The sequence below is a fragment of the Pezoporus wallicus genome, unplaced genomic scaffold, assembly GCF_028554395.1.
Source record: "Pezoporus wallicus isolate ANWC-B61680 ecotype Strahan unplaced genomic scaffold, APGP_CSIRO_Pwel_v1 contig_7901, whole genome shotgun sequence".
Taxonomy (NCBI): Eukaryota; Metazoa; Chordata; class Aves; order Psittaciformes; family Psittacidae; genus Pezoporus; species Pezoporus wallicus.
In genome coordinates, this window is record NW_026641041.1 from 487056 (window position 1) to 507657 (window position 20602).

General features: G+C 43.9%; 1 protein-coding gene across 4 annotated transcripts in view; it reads right to left on the reverse strand.

Annotated features, from left to right (window-relative positions):
• Nucleotides 1–20602, reverse strand: part of SFMBT2 (Scm like with four mbt domains 2) — a 107467-nt gene that overhangs the window by 13987 nt on the left and 72878 nt on the right. For all 4 annotated transcript variants that reach the window (XM_057421898.1, XM_057421897.1, XM_057421896.1 and 1 more), the window contains 6 exons: nt 18301–18383; nt 15277–15403; nt 10820–10933; nt 9467–9509; nt 8843–8913; nt 7523–7662 (listed from right to left, as the gene is read on the reverse strand). In XM_057421898.1, coding sequence (XP_057277881.1) covers nt 7523–7662; nt 8843–8913; nt 9467–9509; nt 10820–10933; nt 15277–15403; nt 18301–18383 — 578 coding nt within the window. The remainder of the gene's footprint in view (nt 1–7522; nt 7663–8842; nt 8914–9466; nt 9510–10819; nt 10934–15276; nt 15404–18300; nt 18384–20602) is intronic.

Sequence of the window (20602 nt, forward strand, 5' to 3'; positions counted from 1 at the left end):
GCCTATTGTAGATGACACATTGGCCTGGTATGGTGACTGTATTAAATGCTGCTATCTAACTCCCAAAGTCTCACGTTAATCAATTTTTCTTTGAGACAGACCCTCACACTCAAAGGAGATTCCATTCACTGTGTCCACAGTTGCTCAATTTAATAGAAAATGAAAATACTTCTGATGGCTCAACCATCAGTCGTGTACCATTACACACAGAACGCCAAAAGGGGAATTCACATACTTGAGGCCAGCAATATGTGTCTTAAGTGTCTGAGTGCTGCGTGCCTTGACTGTATTAGCAGAATATTAATGAAGTCTGCACAAAAAGAGTTTGCAGGAGGTGTGCCTGAAACCCAGTGTGGGTCCACTCTTTACAACAAAACACATGTGCCAATCCATTTAATCCAAAGACTCTGAGAATAAAACCAATTCCTGCTGTTGGCTAAGGGAATCCAAGCTTTAGCAGTCTACACTTGGCCTACGGAGATAAATACAAGAAAAACAAATCTCTTAACAGCACCAGACCATGTGTTTGAACACTCTGCATTGTATGCACATGAATGACCCCACAGTGAGTCTGAATTGGTTTTGACATAATTTAGCTCTTTACCTAACGCCTGTTCTTAATTCTCTGTGGGCCTGCAAATGATTCCAGCATGATGAGTATTCAGTTTCCCCAGCACCCATGAATATGGTTCATCAGAGATTAAAACCTAACTAGGTCATACTGCAAAATGCAATGTGCTTTGAGTGGGTTCTGCTTGTTGTTGGGGTTTTGGGGGAGTTTTAGGTTTGGGTTTTTTTAATGCTTTTTCTTTCCTGAGTTGTTGGTTTTTGGGTTTTTGTTCTGTTTTTAAATCCAGCAACCTGAGGATTCACTCACATTTTGAAAACCTTGGATAATTAATAATTTTCAGGCAAGGGCTTCACGTAATGCTGCACAGTACCACGGAAAACAGCAGTGGCTTGAGTTGTTTAGCTAGGTTATTTATTAGAAGCAAATTTTGACTTATCATTGGGCCCTTGAAAACATTACTCAAAGCATGCTTCAAAAAAGTACAATTAGAGACACCTAAAGCAACGGCCAATAATAGCACCAATGTCTTATGCAGCTCTGATCATCTGTACATCTCGGAGCATTGTAAGAGGAATGGCAGGAGCACACTCCCTGTCTCACATATGGGGAACCTACCACACAGATTTACCCACAGCTTTCCAGCTGGTTCCCATCTCCTCACACAACTAGTTACTAAGTCATACAGATTCCCAAGAGAACAAAAGAAAGCTGAGTGAGCCCATCCAGTTGCTCATCTGCATATTTTCTTGCCTGCCTCTCACCATACAAACTGATGGACACTGGCTTCTGACACAGAGACCCTGAGACTCAATCTAAGGAAGCCAAAGGTGGGTTTTCAAAACACAACAAGTGCCTGGGTAGCTCCCACACGCATTCACAACTTATCAGATGTGTTCCCCTCTTGACCAGCAAATCCAGGGAGTTATTTAATGCCTATGTAGGAGCTTGTTGGGAAAGGTCTCCTTAAGTATGCTTCTAAAACGGCCCTACTTGCTGGTGGGAAAGCTGTTTGTTTCCCACAAACAGTGCTGTCCTGCTCCTTTATCAGGGTGATGGCGTTTGTAGTCGTCAGAACAGTTGGGAAATGAGCAAGAAAATAAAACCCAACCCTTTAAATAACTGCGTGACCACGTCTGGACGTTATCCCAGACACCTAATCAACTCCAGGCCTGGACACTAACAATACTAGGACTTTTCTCCAAGCTGGCTTGCCATCAGCAGGACTCTGTAAACTTCGAATCCAAGTTTTAAAGAGTGTTTTGTAAGAATAAACATTTCCCTTTTAGGGAAAATAAATTAATTTTTTTTAAAACCTCTGGTTTTTACTCTTCTTGCATCTCAAACAAGTCATTGGACTTGGCATTTTAACCCACAGCAGAAGTCCATCAACATCTTAACACTGTTGCCTTTAAAGATTATCACTTTATATTTCACACTATTAAACACTAGGGAGAAAAAAGAACACTGGTTCTTGTGGGAAAATTACCTTGATTAAAGCAAAACCAGTGAAGAAACCTAGACTAGTTTCCAACTTCCTCTGGAGATGGGAAGTTACTTCACCAGATCAGGCTGGTCATATTATGATCTGACTCACAGAGTTCCTTTCATCTGGAGTGTGACCAGCCTGAGATTTTGGCAGTTTATTTCATCCCTCTCAATCAAGAGTGGTTTGGGTGCATCCAGCAGTGCCCTGGAGCAGGGGGGTGGATTAGATGACACCAGTCTTTGCTGTTATGCATCTGTGAAGTTTTATTTTGATGCTGCTGAGTTCATAGGTTGGAGTCATAAGCATGATCACACAGCACCACTACAAGCCTCCACCCAACCATACAGGCCCCCTGACATCTTAACTATGAAGTTTTCCATATCACAGATTCACAAATGCCCTTTTCTGAGCATGTCTAAATGTGCCTGATCCACTGGGCAGTTCATCACCTTTCTTCTCATCATAGCTTCTTGGTATTCACACATTTCCCATCCCTCCACCCTTCTTCATTAATAGTCCCAACCTTGGATGAAGCTTTTTCAGGAGGTATAACTGAGAATACACAGTTCAAAACACTAACATAGAATCACAGAATGGTTTGGGTTAGAAAAGACCTTAAGATCATCCAGTTCCAACCCCCTGCCACGGGCAGGGACACCTCACATTAGACTATGTCACCCAAAGCCCTGTCCAGCCTGGCCTTGAACACTGCCAGGGATGGAGCATTTACCACTTCTTTGGGTAACCTGTGCCAGTGCCTCACCACCCTCACAGTAAAGAACTACTTCCTTGTATCTCCTCCTGTTCAGGAGCCCAATGATCAGTATCTTCATGAGGAGAAACTCAATTTTCCTCCTATATCTGAGATATGAGCCCACATTTCCTACCTATCAGGAGAAACCCTAACTAGCCTCAGGCAGGAGAGTAAACAAATTATTTTACTTGGAATAATGACACGTCTGTGGGACAGAAAGAGAAGGGAAAAGAGTTCTTTGGGATTCTTGCATTAAATGATTCACGATCTAAAAGTGAGCTTTTATCACAGTCAAGGTTGTAGCGCTTAACTCTTGACGTGCTTATGACAGTCCATGGCACTTCAAAAACACATATGTCCAGATGTAAGTTGGAGGAACTACTACAGATGAGCTGAAGTCCACAGAGCAGTCTAGGGGAGGATTTTAATGAGCCCTCTTGCTGAAATGCAGTTTATCTCTCCAGACAGTAGAGGTTTCTGCCATTCCAACACCGTATCTGATCACTAATGATCAGCCCAGCTCAGACACCTAAAGCTTTATGCAAGCTACTTAATTTTCTGAGCACCATGATTTAATTATGCCAATTTCTCCGAAGAAGTCCTGCTGTGCCCCAAAAAATTCCAGCTGCCGATTGCAATAGCTCCTTGACAAATGCTGGCTGATTTCTCCTCTTTGCATCAGCTGGACAGTCACATTACCTCTAAGTCCTTTTTCTCTTTAAAAAGAGAAAGAGAAAAGTGCCTTAAAAATAGTAAGAGCAATAAGCAATGAGGCTAATTAATCTTGACAGCACATTTCCCCAAGATCTAGTGGCTTATAAATCATCCGAAGTCTCAAAAAGACATTTCATTTTGTTTTACAATGTTGCCGTGGTAAGTTGTTGGCATAGACTGAAGAACTGCTCACAAGTACTTTGTAGATATTCTGACCAAAGAACTAAATCTAAAGCTGACAATCTGTTCATTTTAATTCAACTTAAAGCTAGCATTACTTACATAACTACTACAGGGTCACTATTTTTCAGCCTAGATGCAGCTGTTGGATGGCAATAGTTGATGTCTCCACTCTATCTGGATGCAAGTTTCAACTTTTGTTCCAAACAAGTATCTCAGGAATGAGATAAGCTTTGTAGCTGATGTTAAACAAGAGGCATTACCATCTCACTTGCCTCTTGGGGTGAAAGAAACCATAATAAGCCACTGGTCCCAGCAGAAACTTGGGTTGGCACCAGGAATAATGAACAGCTAGGCTTTAAAAAGAAGTTTGGCACTAGATAGCGGAAGAGTTACTTGTCACTTGCCTAAAGCTTGGCATGGATGCAAGGATACAAACACACAGAACTAAAATCAGTATTCTTGATCATACTTCTAAATAAGTTGCAATTGCTCTCAAGATTTTGCTTGGAATCTTGCTCAAGGGCTGCTATTCCTGAAGGTACCCTAGCAGCTTCCTCCTGCAGAGCTCATAACCTCTGAATCCAACACTCAGACAAAGCAATGGGGCAGAAATCAGGGGGATGCAGTAACAATGCAGAACTCAAGTGCCTGTTCAGTTGGAAAGGAGGTGCTGCACAAAAGCAAACCTATCTGTGCAGTCTCCCTCCCGATACCCCAAGTGAGAACAGCCCACACTACTCAAATGGAAGGTGGCGCTCCTACTCCACACTACAATGGTATCTTCAGAAGCAAGCAGTACTGATCCACAGCTATCTCACTATTAGCATGCTGGTGAGTAGCATCAGTTTATGAGGAGCTGGATCCAGAATGATGCTTCACTGCATCAATGATGGAGGTAAGGAAGGACAAGACGTTGGGGGAAAAGAGGGCTGAGGAGCATCATGAACCACAGTTGCACTGCACTTTTTGATACAACCCCCATGGTCGAGTGTGGAGGAAGGCAGAGGATGCACCCAAACCCCCTCAACCTAGACAGGAGCAAGGTCTCCCATCACCTGGTGCTAGCGGGGAGATGACATATCCTCTTGTTTTAGGTAATCCAGGCTGGGGAATGGGGCAGGAGTTGGTTGTTCCAGCTGGTTTTAGTCTGGGGCTTCCATAAGAGCCAAACACAGCAGCATCTCCATCACAGAGATTGCTGCTCACTGTGAACTGGCTGCTGACTGGCAGAGATTTTTAAGTAGAGCATCTCTAAAGGCAGTGAGTTATGGCTGGAGACCATAATTTGAAAGGGTGACTTAAAACCGGGTGATTTAAAAAGCTCTCACTGAATACTATTGACTCCACTCTTCCTTCATAGTTGTTTTGTCTTTCTAACCCTCTCCTGTGTGTTGTCAAGGGAAAGCCCATGTATAATTTATCTATTCCATAAAAGTTATGTTGATGTATGATTTACAATGACCTGCAATTCTCCTATACAGTGAGAGAGCGATCATTATAATGCATTTGCATTCCTGGGGCCACATCAACAGTGGGTGTAAAGCAAGACAAAGGCATCAAGCTCAGCACCAAGACTCATTTGGAGGGATGGCGACCCTTGTGAGCCCTTCAGCCATGTAAAGCCTTGTGGCTGTGGTCTTGGGCTGGAGGAGATATCTCCTGCACTATTCTCACCACACACCTTTGCAGTACTTTTGGGTGCTCTGGCAGATGCTAAAGATCATCATCTCAGTGTAGGGATGTCTTCTCTGCCTCTTCTTGCCTCTTTCACATGCTAGGTACCCTTATCCTCTCTGAGCTGCTGACACCTCTCATTTTGGCAGTAGCAGATAGAAACCACATGTATCTTCCCTACAGCAACATCCCGAATGTCTTCTCTTCACCCTTTTTAGAACTTGGACTTGGTCCCCATGGCCAGGATGAGCTTGAATTCATCTTTAAAACAGCACTGACCAATGCTGGGCCACTGCCATTGTCCTGCTCCTTGGGAAGTCATTCACGTCTCCAAAAGCAAGATGCCCATGTCGCGTTGACACTATTGCTCCTTCAGTAAGCAATTCTGTAAGGAGGCACAGCATGAGAAAATAGGATTTCTGCAGGAAACTCAGACTGGTTTCCACAGTTGTTCCCATTCTTAAGGAATCTGGAGAAGTCGGTGCTATCCTACGAAGCACAGCACTAAGATTCTAGGGGAGAACCTGGCACTGCTTATGTTTTCACAACCCAAATTCCAGGAAGAAAGGAGGAAGAAACATTAGCATAAGTATTGACTGTGCAAGCCTCCTGTTTCCCCCATGTTGCTTCTTCATTGCCTGTTTTTCAAGGAGCAGCAGATTGCTAATGCTCCCCATCAGCAAGCTGCTATGGACTTGCTTTCAAATTTGGCAGCTATCAACTTCTGTTCTGCAATCATTTTATCCTGCTTTCTGCTGAGGGCTATTTTTGACTTGTTTCTTTGAGACCCAAGTGTCCCACCTGCACAAGCAGCTGGATTAGGCTCTCTCCATGGCCCAGCTTTCAACTATGTGAGACAGCCAGCAGTGCTGTTGTATAAAGCAGTGCATGCAGGTGATGAGAAGGGAATGGGGACACAGGCGTCACTACAGTACAGAGGCGTTTTCCAAAGTGGGGAGTGATTTGGGAGGAATCTCAGCTTTCAGGTGTTTCTGTTAAGGGCTGGGATTTGTCTCCTTTCAGACAACTGAGGACATCCAGAGCTGGGCACTGAGGGTCTTGCAAATACATAAGATTCGTAAAAATCACAGAATGTTTTGGGTTGGAAGGACCTTAAAGCTCATTCAGTTCCAAACCTGCCACAGGCAGGGACACCTTCCACTACAGCAGGTTGCTCCAAGCCCCTGTGTCCAACCTGGCCTTGAACACTGCCAGGGATGGGGCAGCCACAGCTTCTCTGGGCAACTTCTTCCAGGGCCTCACCACCCTCAAATAGACACCTAGAAATTCCTGTGCTTTTCCACCAAGGGTAGATGGAGCTCAACTATGCTCCTGCATGCACATCAAGTGCAGTTCATATAGGTACAGACCTGGAAGTTGAAAGTTCTACATTTCTAGAAGACCCAAGTCAAACTGCAATGGTGTCCAAGGCACCAACGGCACCCTGCTTATTCAACAGTACCACACTGCTGTCCTCTGCCACCTGCAGTCACCTTGGCTTTCATTTGTACATGAACTGTAATCTTTGTGGAAAACATTTATTCATTTTTTCAAAGAGGTTAGCTTTATTCTAAGGCCACAGCAAGTGCTCAACACTCTGGCTTCATCCCAAAGCAAGCACTGATTGGGTCAGGAGGAAGAGAAGAGATGGTGGTACTCTGCCATCCCTGCTGCGTGGAATTAACCTATCCATATTGAGCAAAAGCTGGGCACACCACAGCTTCCACTCATCACAACACACACACCTCTGCTTGGCTTTCTGTCCTGATCTCAATGGTTTGGGCCCCACCAGACCACTTTCATATATACAGAGGTGTCATCCACACTGGATCTGCTGGCCCAACAGCATCATGGATGGCAACAACCACAGAGGTCAGTTTTAGGGACAGCTCCAACAGAACATGAATTCTCTTGAACACAGTTAGACAAAACTTGCTCCCAACCAACAGAACTCCCCATGTCTCAAAAATGTCACCTCTCCCATTAAAAGTCACAATGCACGTATGACCCTCTTGCAGTTTTGAGTTATGGAAACCACTACAGAGCTCTGGGACAATTTTAGGTGCATTGCTCTCAAATTCTGGGGCTGGCAACCCATGCTTTCCCCCTGAAATCCCCCCAAAAGAGAGCTGAGCCATACCTCTTTGAGGACCAGCACACACTTGCCAGGCCCGACAGACTGAGGTAGCTCTGCTATTCTGCCTTTGTTTAAATATGGACCTGAGAAGCAGCGGTGGTTGATGTAGAGCTGGGGGCAGCAGTATCTCCCATTGATGGTGCCTGCAAGGAGAAAGTAGCATTGATGTGCATGTAGCACTTCTGTACAATATATCAAGGGCCCTTCTTCTTCCTCCTAGATGTGGTAAGGAGGAAAGAAGAGTAAAGGAGGTACAAAATGTCTTCCTTGAGATAGAAGGTAGAGAAGCCTCTGCTCCTTGAATCCATCCAACACAGCAAAGTCAAGTGCTTTTAATAGCAAACGATTTGGCTGCACACCCTACTGAAAGGAGACTCAGGAAAGGATTTATTCATAACATGACCCGAGGCTCTTTCATAACTCACGCTGCAGATGGGTGTGAGGGACTCAGTTGCAATTTGCCAGAAAGGGAATGTATTAACTTCTTCTCACAGATATAGAATCAACTCAGGGAGAAAATTCAAGTGGAGAGTTCTACAAAGCCCTCTTCAGCTACTGTCCAACACAGTGAGCACTGTGGTGCCCTTCCATGACCCTACATGAGGTCTACAGAACAGTTTTCTTTGTCTGGGCTAATTACTCTGGGCTCCTTTATAGCCCATGGAGGGAAGTGGGTACATCTCAATGCAGTTCATCTACCATCCAAGTGGTTATCCACTTTTTGGTTATCATACCCAAAAAGAGCCCCTTTCTCCCCATTTGGTTGTAATGGGGCCCTGGGATGTTGGCTCAGATGTCAATGTGTGTCCTGCAGTCTGCTGGAATAAAGTGAGTTAAGTCCTGATGAGTCTAAGCAATTAAATAGATAAACACTGCACTCCCAGAGCCTCCTGCCATTGCTAAAAGGGAGAGAAATCTGCCTTTAGCAAAAGGACCAGCCATGCCACAGTGTCTTGATGCTAACACAGGGACCCATTAAGTCCTGGTGTAAGCATTTTCATTGATGCCAATTAAAAAAACACATCCATCTCCACCAGGGCTTCATTAGCCTGGCCTTAACATCATTAGGTGAAATGGGTAAGCTGCAGGGGAACTCAGCCCCAGCAAGACACAGCATTCACATGTGGAGGACAACACCCTCACATGCTGTACGTCAGAGACTCCTTGTAATGTTGGTGGGTCCACACCATTCCTACACCCCTGAGGATGTGGGTCCATCTCCAAACCCATATGACACAGTCACTCCCTTTTTGGGGTCATCCGCCCCCCATAGAAGCAATAGGTCCTTGAAATAAAGATCTTGCCAGTGCTGAGCAGCCTTACCTGTGGTGTCTGGCTGGGGAACCGGGCAGAGGTCATGAGGTATTTTCTCAACAGGCACTGTGGATGGTAACCTGTCAAACAGCAGTTTGGTGTATTTAATAAGTAGCAGACAAGACAAAGGGGCAGAACCAGTATTCAAGGCTGGACAGAGATGCACCAGCACCTGCCTGGGCTGAGGAATGGAGATACCACAAATACAACCTCATTTCCACATGTTTTATCATAGCCCAGAGCCTGCATACTGCAAAAGAAAGAGCCAGATCCACACCTCCTCCAAAGGTATACTCTGGTCTGTAAGCTTTAGCCCAAATATTCACACTTAATTCCCTTAAATTCTTGTTTCTAGCAAGTGCAAGGGCTAGACAGGGAAATGCCTTCCTGGTACATGTCCGTCTTCCATAAGCATCCCTTACTGGCCATCAGACACTGGCTATGCAGCTCCAACTGGTAACAAACACCTATTATAAAGACTTTCTAATATGCTCACAAATATTTCAAAGTATCCTCTTGTCGATTCTGCTGCAGTATCAGGGCAGTAGTTACCAAAGTCACTCTATGTATTACCTCCCCTGGAAGACCTGACGCATCCCTGTAGAAATATCACCTTAAATAACAAAAACTTACTGCTTTTCTGGTTGCACAACTGCAATTCTTCTCTTCCTTCTCACTGCAAAAATGAAGCAAGGAAGAAAAAAAAGCACACGTTTTTACCCTTCTGTCCTATAAAGTATACCCATAACACATAAAAAGTTGTATTAATGCACTGACTATAAAATGACTTGTAACACAATGAAATGGTACTTAATTACTATCGCCATCTTTTCTTGGTATTTTTTTAAGTCACTACATCATTAAAACCTACTTTAAAGATCTAATAATACATTTAATCCTTCCTCTGGAATGCTAATATTGTGCTTTATGTGTAGAAAAAAAAATTAAGATAAAAACACAAATATCTTTTCCTACAGAAACACATATGGGTAAGATTACATTTTACAAGCATGATTACCTCCAGCATCATTTATCCCTAGCTATAAATTGCGATAAGGCTGCATAATGTTGCCATAGCAGTATTCTCCCAAATTAGGCCGCGGCTGCTGATTTTTAACTTAAGCATATTTAACTCTTCAAAAGGGTTGACACATTTTAAAATTTGCCTTTCAGATGTTAATTAATATAAACAGTGAGGGTAATTTTTCATCTGGTGGCTTGAGACTGGAGTTGGATAACTTCTGCGAGGAACAGAACAGCACCAAGCTACTGAGCGCACAAGAACAGCCTTCAAATGCAAATGGAAAGGGAAGAAATTCATCTTAATACACACTGAAGGCAGGACAAAACACTACAAGGCTTAATTATGCTGAGAGAGATGTAAATTGAATACTAAGGAAATCTCTGAGCTGATAAGGGCACTGAAATAACTGGGTAGATATCCTGAGCAGGAGCAGAAACTCCCTTGCAGGAGGTCAGCAAAAATCTCTCAATTTAGATGGAGCAGATCCCGTTTTGGAGACGAAGCAACTGGATGGTCTCTTTATGTCCACTCCACCCTATAGTTCATGGGGGTTTTCCCAATTTGAGGTTCTATGTCCCTAATTCACTCAGCTACACAAGCGAACTTGGGTCAGCACAACAAAACCTGGTTTCACTCTGACAAATCCATCACAAACCCACAACCCGCAATCTCAATTCACATAACAGTGCAATCTCAAACCACGTAACAGCCTTTCCTGGTGCAAACAACCCCATTTTTTAGAGGAACTGATCGCACAGACAAGTACAAATCACATAATACCAGTGCTGCAGTCTGGTCACTAATTAGATTTATTGCTCTTTACTTACAGTACACTTACAGCCTGGTTACTAGTATGCTTGTTAGGTGGGTAGTTCTGAGAATGGGATTACAGACATAAGACAAACTCCCTGATATATATGTTGATGTAATACCTATGCTGCTTGAGGTTTCCATGTACTTACAAACAGCTTTGTGTGGTGGAGTTAGGTTATAAGCATTCGCCTCACACCAGCCAACGGGGAAAATGTCCATAGACTCTACATCAACTATGTACTCTGGAGAGGGCATCTGTAAACCTATAAACACAGATTTATAATGGAACTTAGACATGGAATACCAAGCTCAGAGCCATTGGAGCATTCATCATGAAACAAGCGAAGTAAATGATGGAACACGTGAAAATAAATCTGCATCCCTGCATCAAAATCAGGCTCCATTTCATCTTTAATTCTGCAGAGACAGCAATGACAAGGCTGCTGCATTTACAGTGCAATGTGATTCCAGAGAAAAGTCCCATGAAGAGCACTCTAAGGGTATGCAGCAAAGCAGCCAAAAGCCAATGAGGTAAAACGTGTGATTTTCCCCAGCAAGACGGGCTGATAGATCCTTGGGGTTGTTGTAGAGTTCACAAGTTAAATTAGCCAAAGTTGTTGGGTGCTTGCTCTTAAAGATGTACATAAGACAATGTGATGATAGGCCTTTATGCCCCAGTGCCCCTCCCCTGAAGAATTTTTGTGTGGTTCTGCCCTTAAGTCACTGTTTTTAAGGGTGGGAGATGGCCATTCTTCTGCCTAGAAGTGCCATGAATTCTCCTAGGGCTCCTCACTGCACATGAAACATGAACTGATCACTCAACAGTGGAGAGGCAATATAAAAGTCCCAAGTGGGACACATGCACTAAGATCTTTTTGCCATAATACTAAATCCAAAATCCCACTGAAAATCTCTGCTTAAAGCAAATACAGCTTGGTCATTATGTCTCCTTTAGAAGACATTCTCCTGTCTTGGTTTATGTGGGTCATACTCAAAAGCCCATTGCAGCAAATGGAAATACTCCTGCTGGCTTTGAGTTATTCTGAAAGCAACTCTGGCTCCTGAGCCAAGACACCATTTAATTACTCCAATTCAAGTCCTCTTGCACTGGCACAGCCTGGCCAGCAACTTCACCCCCCTCTGCCATTCCCACCCTAGGACCTACAGCTCCAGCATCAGTGTGAGATGATCTCCTAATAAAAAGAGACCGAAGGATCAGCAGCTTCCCCTACAGCATTCTTGCCTTCGCATCTGTTACAGCATCTTTGCCTCCTGCTTCAGGCAGCAGTGTTTGACTGTGCACAGCTAGATAGCTACCAGGAGCTCCCCACTAATGAATGTTCACCAAGGGCTTGCAGTGTAATTGAAACAGTAATTGAACTTTGTGAGGGGAATGGTGTTGAGACCGAGATGCAGCATTTGGATCAATCTTTTCTCTAGTAATAAACTTGGTGCACTTTGAGAGTGGCTGCATGAAAACCCAAAGGAAGGAGGAAAATAGGTGCTGGTGCTCACAGTGCTGGAGGAAGTAATTAAAAAAAAGAAATCATATGTCTGCATAGATTCATGGGTGTCTTCACGGTATTTTTCTGAGCCCTGCACCATGGTTACACTACACATTATACACTGAAGAAAGAGTTTCTATTCCACTGGAATATGGGGAAGGGAAAAGGATGGGATGAAGGCACAAGATACAGAACACAACCAATGCAAGGTCTCAACAGCTGGCATGCTCTGCAAAACCATTTCCCTCCAAGAGATGTCTGCTCAGTTTGAACCTGATGAAAGCTGCACCCTCCAATGGGCAAAATATTTTCGCCTAACACCACAAATCCAGCCAAGGAACTGATGTGAGAGCTACTGAAGTCAGTAGCAAGACATGCATCAAGTGAGCAAGGCATGGATCAAGCCCTAAACAGCAAGAGATCAACACATTCCCCACTGAGATTTCACCAGATCAGGGAAAATCCACTCTTTTCATTACTGTAACTGTTCTGTGGTGTTATTCTGACCAAATAAAGAGACTGAATGCACTTTTCTGCTTGCAAGCCACTATGGATGTGACACGAACATTCTGGTGTTGAAGTTTACAGCTGCAGCCACCCTGATGAGCAAGGAAGCACCATAATGTCTCTTCAGCTGTAACACCACTATTCCTCTTGTATGATATCCTCAAAGCTTCTCTGTCCTCCTTGGCACTGCTTCTTCCCCCTGGCAAGTGATAACCCTTCCTTCCACTCCCAACATCTTACTGCTTTGTTTGGCCTCACTCATATAAGTGGAAAACAGCTTGTTTGAGACTCATTAGTTTCAAATTCTGCTTTTTATGCTTCCATCTTCTCAGACTAATAAATATCCATAAGGCTTGAGAGGTTAAATAGAAGAGAACAGGGAGACTGAGAACAGAGGGAAGAAAAATTCCATGCTGCTATGAATCTTACAGGATGGGCAGAATAGAGCAGCAACTCTCAAAGGGAAAATTATGGAAAACCTTGCTGGAGAAGTGATTAACAAAAGGGTTTTCCTTAAATTCCTTGGCTCTGCAGAGAGTGAACATTATTACTTGTATAAATTCACACCAGAAAGCTTCAGCTTTAAAATCTAAAATGAACCAGTAAAAATTAACAATGCAGATGATCAGTAATAAAGCAGCAGAAAGTGATGGGATGCGCACAGCATCGGATCAGCCCTATGCTTCTTTTCCAGCGTGGGGTAACTCAACTGCTGCTCATTAAATGCTCACTCTGAAGTTTACAGAGTTTTGCTACTGTACAAAGCATGATTTATTAAGGAATGTTCCCTCGTGTCCAACTCGATGCTGCTTAACTACTGCGTACTGGTTTACAGCTGCAGTTTGGGCTGTTAAACAGGGCAACAATGAAAGCTTCAGATGCTCCCATGATAAATGGTGGGACCCGAGGCCTTCAGCGATGGGCTCCTATGGTAGCTGGGGAGTCTTGCTGCTACCAGAGTATAAATAATCAGTTAGAAACAATAGCGTATTAATGGAGTAAAAAAAAACCCATGCCACACACAGTTCAAGCCACATTTATTTTACAACTCTGCAAGCAGGGTTTGGGTTTTTTTTAATGCCTGGCTTTAGCATAACACTATGCATACTGAAGTCATACATTTCACCAGCAGCAAAGATTCCTCTTTACTTTTTGCAGTCTTTTGCATCTTCCCCTTTTACTACAGTTCTATTCCTGGCATCGAGATACAAAACATGAGCGTAAAGCATCTATGTATCAGGACTCAAAAGACAAGGAGATGCCCACAGCTATTTTTATGACAAGTTGTAAAGTCACCCTTTAACAAATTAGAAGTATAAAAGACAGGGAGAAAAAGATGAGGGAGGGGAGCAAGGTCAGAGCGTGAGGCCCTCTTCCTGCTTCTATCCAGGGTCTTGGAGGACTAGTTGATTTAAAGACCTAAGAAACAGCACTTCCTATTACTATAACAGGCAAAAGTTTAATGAACACCAATTCTCTTTGAAAGCATTACAGCTTGGGGGCCAGAAGGAAGAAGGATTCAAAACCCCACAAAATCTGTATATAAAAGTGAAGGCACCTGGCCATTTAAGAAGGGAAGTTGCCAAAATGGGTCTGATTCCTTGATCAGATATTCAACAATATCCTTACTAAGAACTGAATCTGCAGTAAGCTTTTTCTACCTCGAGTCAGAAGGCAACCAGTTATCTCTGATGAAAAAGACAAAACCTGCTATTGCACACAGCTCTGCTAAAAGCAAAGATGCAAAGCTGTAGCTGCTCTTCACACTGGAGATAACCACGAAGGAGACAAACTGCCCAGGGTGACAGCTCTATGTCAGGGATGGAGAAGGAAGACAACCCAGCTCTCCTACATCCCAAACCACCTCTTCTGCATTCAGGCACATGTCTGCAGCTCTGCTGTTACCACCCCTCAGCCAGTCCAAACCATGAGGCTCAGCAGCAAAGACACAAGAGGCATGAATGATTTGGCCTGCCAATCTTTAGGTCAGGAGGAATTTCTCCTTTGGTAGGCACCGAGTTGTAAATCTGAAAATGGGATTTATCATGGAGGTGTCAGGAAGCCTTGTCTACCATATAAAGCTACTTCATAGCGCTAAACACCACTGAACATCTACCTTTTTTACATACAGAACAAGCTGCTGGCACAAATGAGGTACTTTGGGTTATGTGACAATGTTTTTACTAACTTTAAGGGTTTCTGACTAGAGACCTTTTCTCTAGGGAGGGAAGGAGAGAGAAAAGGAAGGAATTACAGGGGTCAGGTGATCCCATGAGAGCACATTGGGAATAACAGTGGAAGTCTCAGCCACACAAGTGAGGCAAACATCCATTCCCAGGATGCAGTTCTATCATGTTGGCAGAGAGGAGGTTTCTATCATCAACAGAGATCACACTGACAGAGTCCGCATTGATGGGGGCATGGAAGATCTTTGTGTCTCCCTTAGGGAAAGATAATTCTTTATACCATATTATTGGTCAACGTGTATATAATGGAAAGGATGGAGAAAGCAGTTTTGTGCAGAGGATGAAGGACGAAATTAAGAGAGCGCTGGAGTGAACCGCACAAACACAAGAAGCCTTTACAGCACATACCTTCAAGGTGAAGCCACATTAACCGTCCTTTAACTGAGGTGACAGAAGCAACACATATCTCTGCAGGGTTCCTGGGGTTCACCGCCTCCAGCTTCATGTTCTTAGTAAAGCCACGGCTGAAGGATGTCTGAAAGAGTCAAGAGCCAACATGAAACATGGAAGTGCAGCACTGTGTGACTGGGAAGCGTAAGTTTAGCATGGTTTGATTTTCACTGGAAGCGCAGGATACACTGATGAACACAAAGACATTCAGATTCAAAATGGAGCTGCCCTGACCATCTGCATTGGGGTTTGGTAGTGGGGAATGCTACAGGGGTGGTTTCTGTGAGAAGCTGCTAGAAGCTTCCCACATGTTTGATAGAGCAAACACCAGCAGCTCCAAGACAAACCGACCACTGGCCAAAGCTGAGCCCAGCAGTGATGGTGGGAGAGCCTCTAGGGTAACATAGTTAAGAAGGGGAACAGCTGATGCACAAAAGCAACTGTAGCTGGGGAGAGGAACGAGAATATGTGAGAGCAACAGCCCTGAAGACCCCAAGGCCAGTGAGGAAGGAAGGAAGAGGTGCTCCAGGCACCAGAGCAGAGATTCCACTGCAGCCTCTGGTGCAGACCATGGTGGATTAGATACCCACCTGCAGCCCATGGAGGTCCATGTGGAACAGACAACCACCTGCAGCCCATGGAAGATGACATGTTGGAGCAGAGGGATGCCTGAAGCAGGCTGTGACCTTCATCCTTACCTTCTGTCCCTTCCAGTATCCCCTCTCCTTTCACTTAGTCTCAGTCCCTTCCCCATATCACCACCACGACTATCCCATAAAACACACTAACACACTGGGGCCATGCCATGGCTTCCTTTCCTTTCATTTTCCTCCTCTTTGTCCCACCTGTTTTGCAACACATCAGCTCCAAGTGCTTGCATCACTCTATTTGCACACAGTAGCATGACAAAATTCCCTCTGTTGGCAGAGATTTTGGCTAATAATAATTAGGATGGGTAGTAACTGTCACTAGCTCAAAATGACACCAATCTGTCATCCAGCAACCCCATGTGAACAACTGGAAGCCAGACTCGAATTCAAGCCTTCTGCTATGCATACAGCACCTCAGACCATGGGCACTTCACTGGGAGCTCTTTATGAGATGAAAAACTTCTGAATTTGATCTGCTGTTCGTAACGAGGCCTTCCAAGAATGTGCTGCTTGTCTCAGACATTGCTGGGACTGTTGCAAGTCTCGCTCAGCACACAGATCAGCTTCACCCTATAAAAGCTGCCAGTGGCTAGGACTGCATAAAAGCAGGCCAAGTTTGTTTAAATGCCTTTCATGTTGCCTAACAAGGAAACATCATTTATCATCACATGGGCTCCTTTCATTGCAATTCAGTGCTGGAGGCTATTTATACCGAATCAATGGCAAAACAGTTAGCTGGGAGTTTATTTTACTAAGCATTTGGTCATGTCAATCCATTTCATAACTGCTTCTCCTTGTTAAATATCCACCCCCCTGGGGGAAACAGTTACAGCACATCCACTTCTAGCACCACATCTAGGTGGAAGATGTGCCTGCAATACAGCTTCTATCAAAGAGCCTCTCATGGCCATGCAACAGATGAACCGACCTGCCAGGGAGGTTGGACAAGCAACCTGCGAGAGATTACATCTCTCTGCAGAGAACTGTTATTGAGGGTGAAAGAATAACAGACACATGTTCATCTGATGAACGTTTCCTTACAAAAAATGAAGTAAAAGTGCTTAGATCTGATTTAATCTTTGGATGCTGTTACACAGAGGCTCCTCTCAAGGCTGAGAGCGCAGATCCATTACCTGACAAAATGAAAAGAGAGAAAAAGAAAAGGGAGGGGAGCCTGCAGGAGAGATGTGATAATTGTCCCACTCCATTGGTGTGATGCAGCACTGTCCAGCTTCCCAAAGTGCTTTCAGGAATCTTTGCTTAAAGCGCACTGAGGCATAGCATGGCACAATAAATGGAGCAAAGAAATCCCAACTCTGATTTGATTCCCAAGCCAAACTCTGTTGATGATACAGGTCTTCTGAATTCAAAAAGTGTCCAAATTCATCAATTCACCATCAAAGGTCTGTTCAAGGCTGCTCTTGAGCCACCACCCATGAGGAAGGCCATGCAAAAACACGTCTGGTGTCTTGTGAGCCTGTCTCCATCCTGATTTTCATACACACCCTGTCTCTCAGTCTTCTAAGTAAAGTGAAAGGCTATGTAATGCCTGAAGAACCTGCTTGCCCCTCATTCACACACCAATAGATTTTGTCCATTTTAGGTACCACCATACTGTCAGCTCCTGATGGGATCTCAACTTCCATCAGTTGATGGGAGCATGAAGAGCAGCACCTGGTTACTGGAAAAGGCAGAAGGTTACATCTCTTTTTCACTGAGTGATTAACACGTCAGATCAAGCCATATTGGACTGCCATTCCCAGAAAACAGCCTGCAAAAGACTATTGCCAAAGCTCTGAATCTTGATGGCCTCCAGCGTAAAGGTGTTGCTCATGCTCACATCCCTGTTGCTGTATCAAGGAAGCACATGAACTGCTGGAAAGATGAGAGCGCCCATTCAGGTTAATCACCCCTCTCTTACTCTGAATCAACAGTTTCAACCTTAGCTTTTAAATGCATTTGGTTTGGTTAAATGTATGCCTCTGGGAAGAAGAGAGAAATGGGAAAAGGGCCAGATGATATCATGCAATTTTTTACCTATTGTTTCTTAATAGCATTTGAATTACTTGTAATGAGATCCTTCTTGTGCTAAGTGATCAGAGAAGAGATGAGGACCATGAAATCTAAATGAATCAGAAAAAGACAAGAGTAAGATACTTTCTCTTCTCTTTTAGGGATGGAGACCTGAAACACTTCTCCAGCTTGCTTTCTGTCAGACTTGTAGTAGAGTGGGAGAACCTCTCAAAGCTTTGCTGCCTGTCGCTTTCCTGTGCAAGCTGTTTTGTTTCACATGGATCAACAGGAGTGACACAAAGGCAAAAGGATAACTTACGTTTCTAAAGCACAGGTGAGGCGCAGCCTCAGCTCCACACTGCTTCTGGTAGTCTGCCCAGTCAAAGTCCTGGCCAGAGTAACCTGCAGTGTGACAGAACAGAAAGTGCCATCAGCCACCTCTTCACACCAGAGAGAGAGCACAAAATGAGCCCCAAGCAGACAAACACTTGTGTTCTAGCATCCCACCTCAGCGAGCTGTGCAGTGCCAGCAGGCAGGTTCTATGGATGCCAGTTCATACACCATGAGAGCCAATGCCAATGCTTCTCAAGCCCTCACTCACACACCTTCTGTATTTTACTTTGAAAACTTCAGGTCTGTGTTAAAAGTAATAAATCATGTTTATTTTCCCTATTTTCCCTTTCCTGTCAGCATCTCCCAGGCTTTAATAAACCCATAACTAGTGAGGTGTGTGTCTGTCCCAGTTTCCAGGTGGGACTGACCCAGGACTTCTTTCTCCTTCCTTTAGCTATCTAAAAGATGGGGTTATGGAGCTGGACATCAAGGATCCCAACAGCAGTGGACAGGGAGAGGATTAGCACAATCAGAAGCTGATCCATCCTCTCTTTCAAAGCATGAGATAAATTCTCTCTCTTCATGGATATGGATATACCCTCTAAGGCTGACTTTCCAGCAGCTCCGCATACATGAGCTGAATCCCATCATAGTAAGCATGTTCTCCAAGGCTGTATAGAAATCTGAAGCAGAACAGGAAAATGAATGCAGATTTCCAAGACTAAAGCCTCATCAAGTAGAAGATCCCTTCAGCCTCTGCTTCTAGGAATTAAAATGAGAAGCAACATTGATTTCTGTGAGCATCTCTCAAACAGTCTCATCACAGAAAGACAAAACAGAACTCTGCTCATCCACTCTTTTTACCTGGGTATTTAGGAAAAAAACATCTTGGAAGAAAAAGGGTTTTCTTATTTTCTTTTGGGTTGTTGTTTTTTGGTTTGTTTTTTTTTTCTTTTGGTCTGCCTCTTAGTCTATATTTTTATACTGCTTGAAACCAAAGAGTGCTAATCCTGTCCAGGGCCCTGTGATGACACTGTCAATACTAACATTATTGCAGAACTACTCTCAGTGAAGTCTCAGGACTCACCTAAAGGCCTCAGCCTCTCTGTGTGGCATCTCAGTTTGGCCTCATTTAACAGAACATCCCTTAATACCTTTTTCATTGATAGTCAAAAAGGAACACTCGAGATCAGATGGGAATTAATCATTTATCACAATGAAAATGATGACATTTTTGTAGGCAAGGACTGGAATACTGAGTGGAGTCACCTCACAGTCACCCAGAACCAAAACAGGAGGTAAAAATGCTGAAAAGAAAGTCTCAAGCATCCTGCTACCATGCAAGTGTATGGGATAAGATGAACTTCTAATGAGTGCCTGACAAACAAACTAATGAGATAAAGCCTTGAGCCAAGATGCCTGTCTCCGTGGGGCATGAAAATGCATAACAATTGGAAAGCTAGAAGTAAACATGCACAGGACAGTAAAAAAGGGGCAGTTACTTATAGAGAATGTTCATTTTTCATACAAAAATATATACCCTTGCATTGTTTTTTAACAACCAATTTCTGGAACTGTGTTTTCATCCCGCTTCTTCTTCCATCCCCTTTTTTCTTTCCAGTTATTTGTGTGCCAGATACTTTTCAGCTTCATAAAATGAAATGGAAAAAAGGAGGTGAAGTGCACATCACATCAGAAGGGGATTTGTCTGATCACATACAGATCATCTGATCGCATACAGGTGTTTGCAGTGGGAATGCCTGTAGTTTTGCCTGTCCCCCTGGGTCCCCTAAAGAGTCAACAGGGAAACAGGCAGGTCTGGAGGTGATCTGTCTGTCCTCCTGCAGAAGGAGCCTTCTGAAAGTCCCTCTTGCTCCCTATTGACTCCAGAAGAAGCCAGGGTGATGGGCTCAGTTGTCTACATAACAGCTATGTAAGTCGTAGCACAGTTGTCTACATTAAAACATATGGGGTCATCCACAGCTGCCAGGGCACACTGCCTTCAGGGACCCAAAAATCTGTCTGCATGTTCTCTCATCTCTGATTTAAATGCCCAATGGACAGGTTTTGAATCTTTACTGCAAGTGACACAAAATCTTGGCTGAGTGGATGGAAAAGGCACATTGACATGGTTTCAGTGAGGTATAAACACTTGACTGTGCTGTCACCACACAACCAACCATTGGCTTGGCCTGGAACCACTGAGATTGCTGGAAGACCCTTTGCTGTAGACTTCAGCAGGATCAAAACCTGGGAGAGCAGTTAGAGTTTGCCATAACTCACTTCA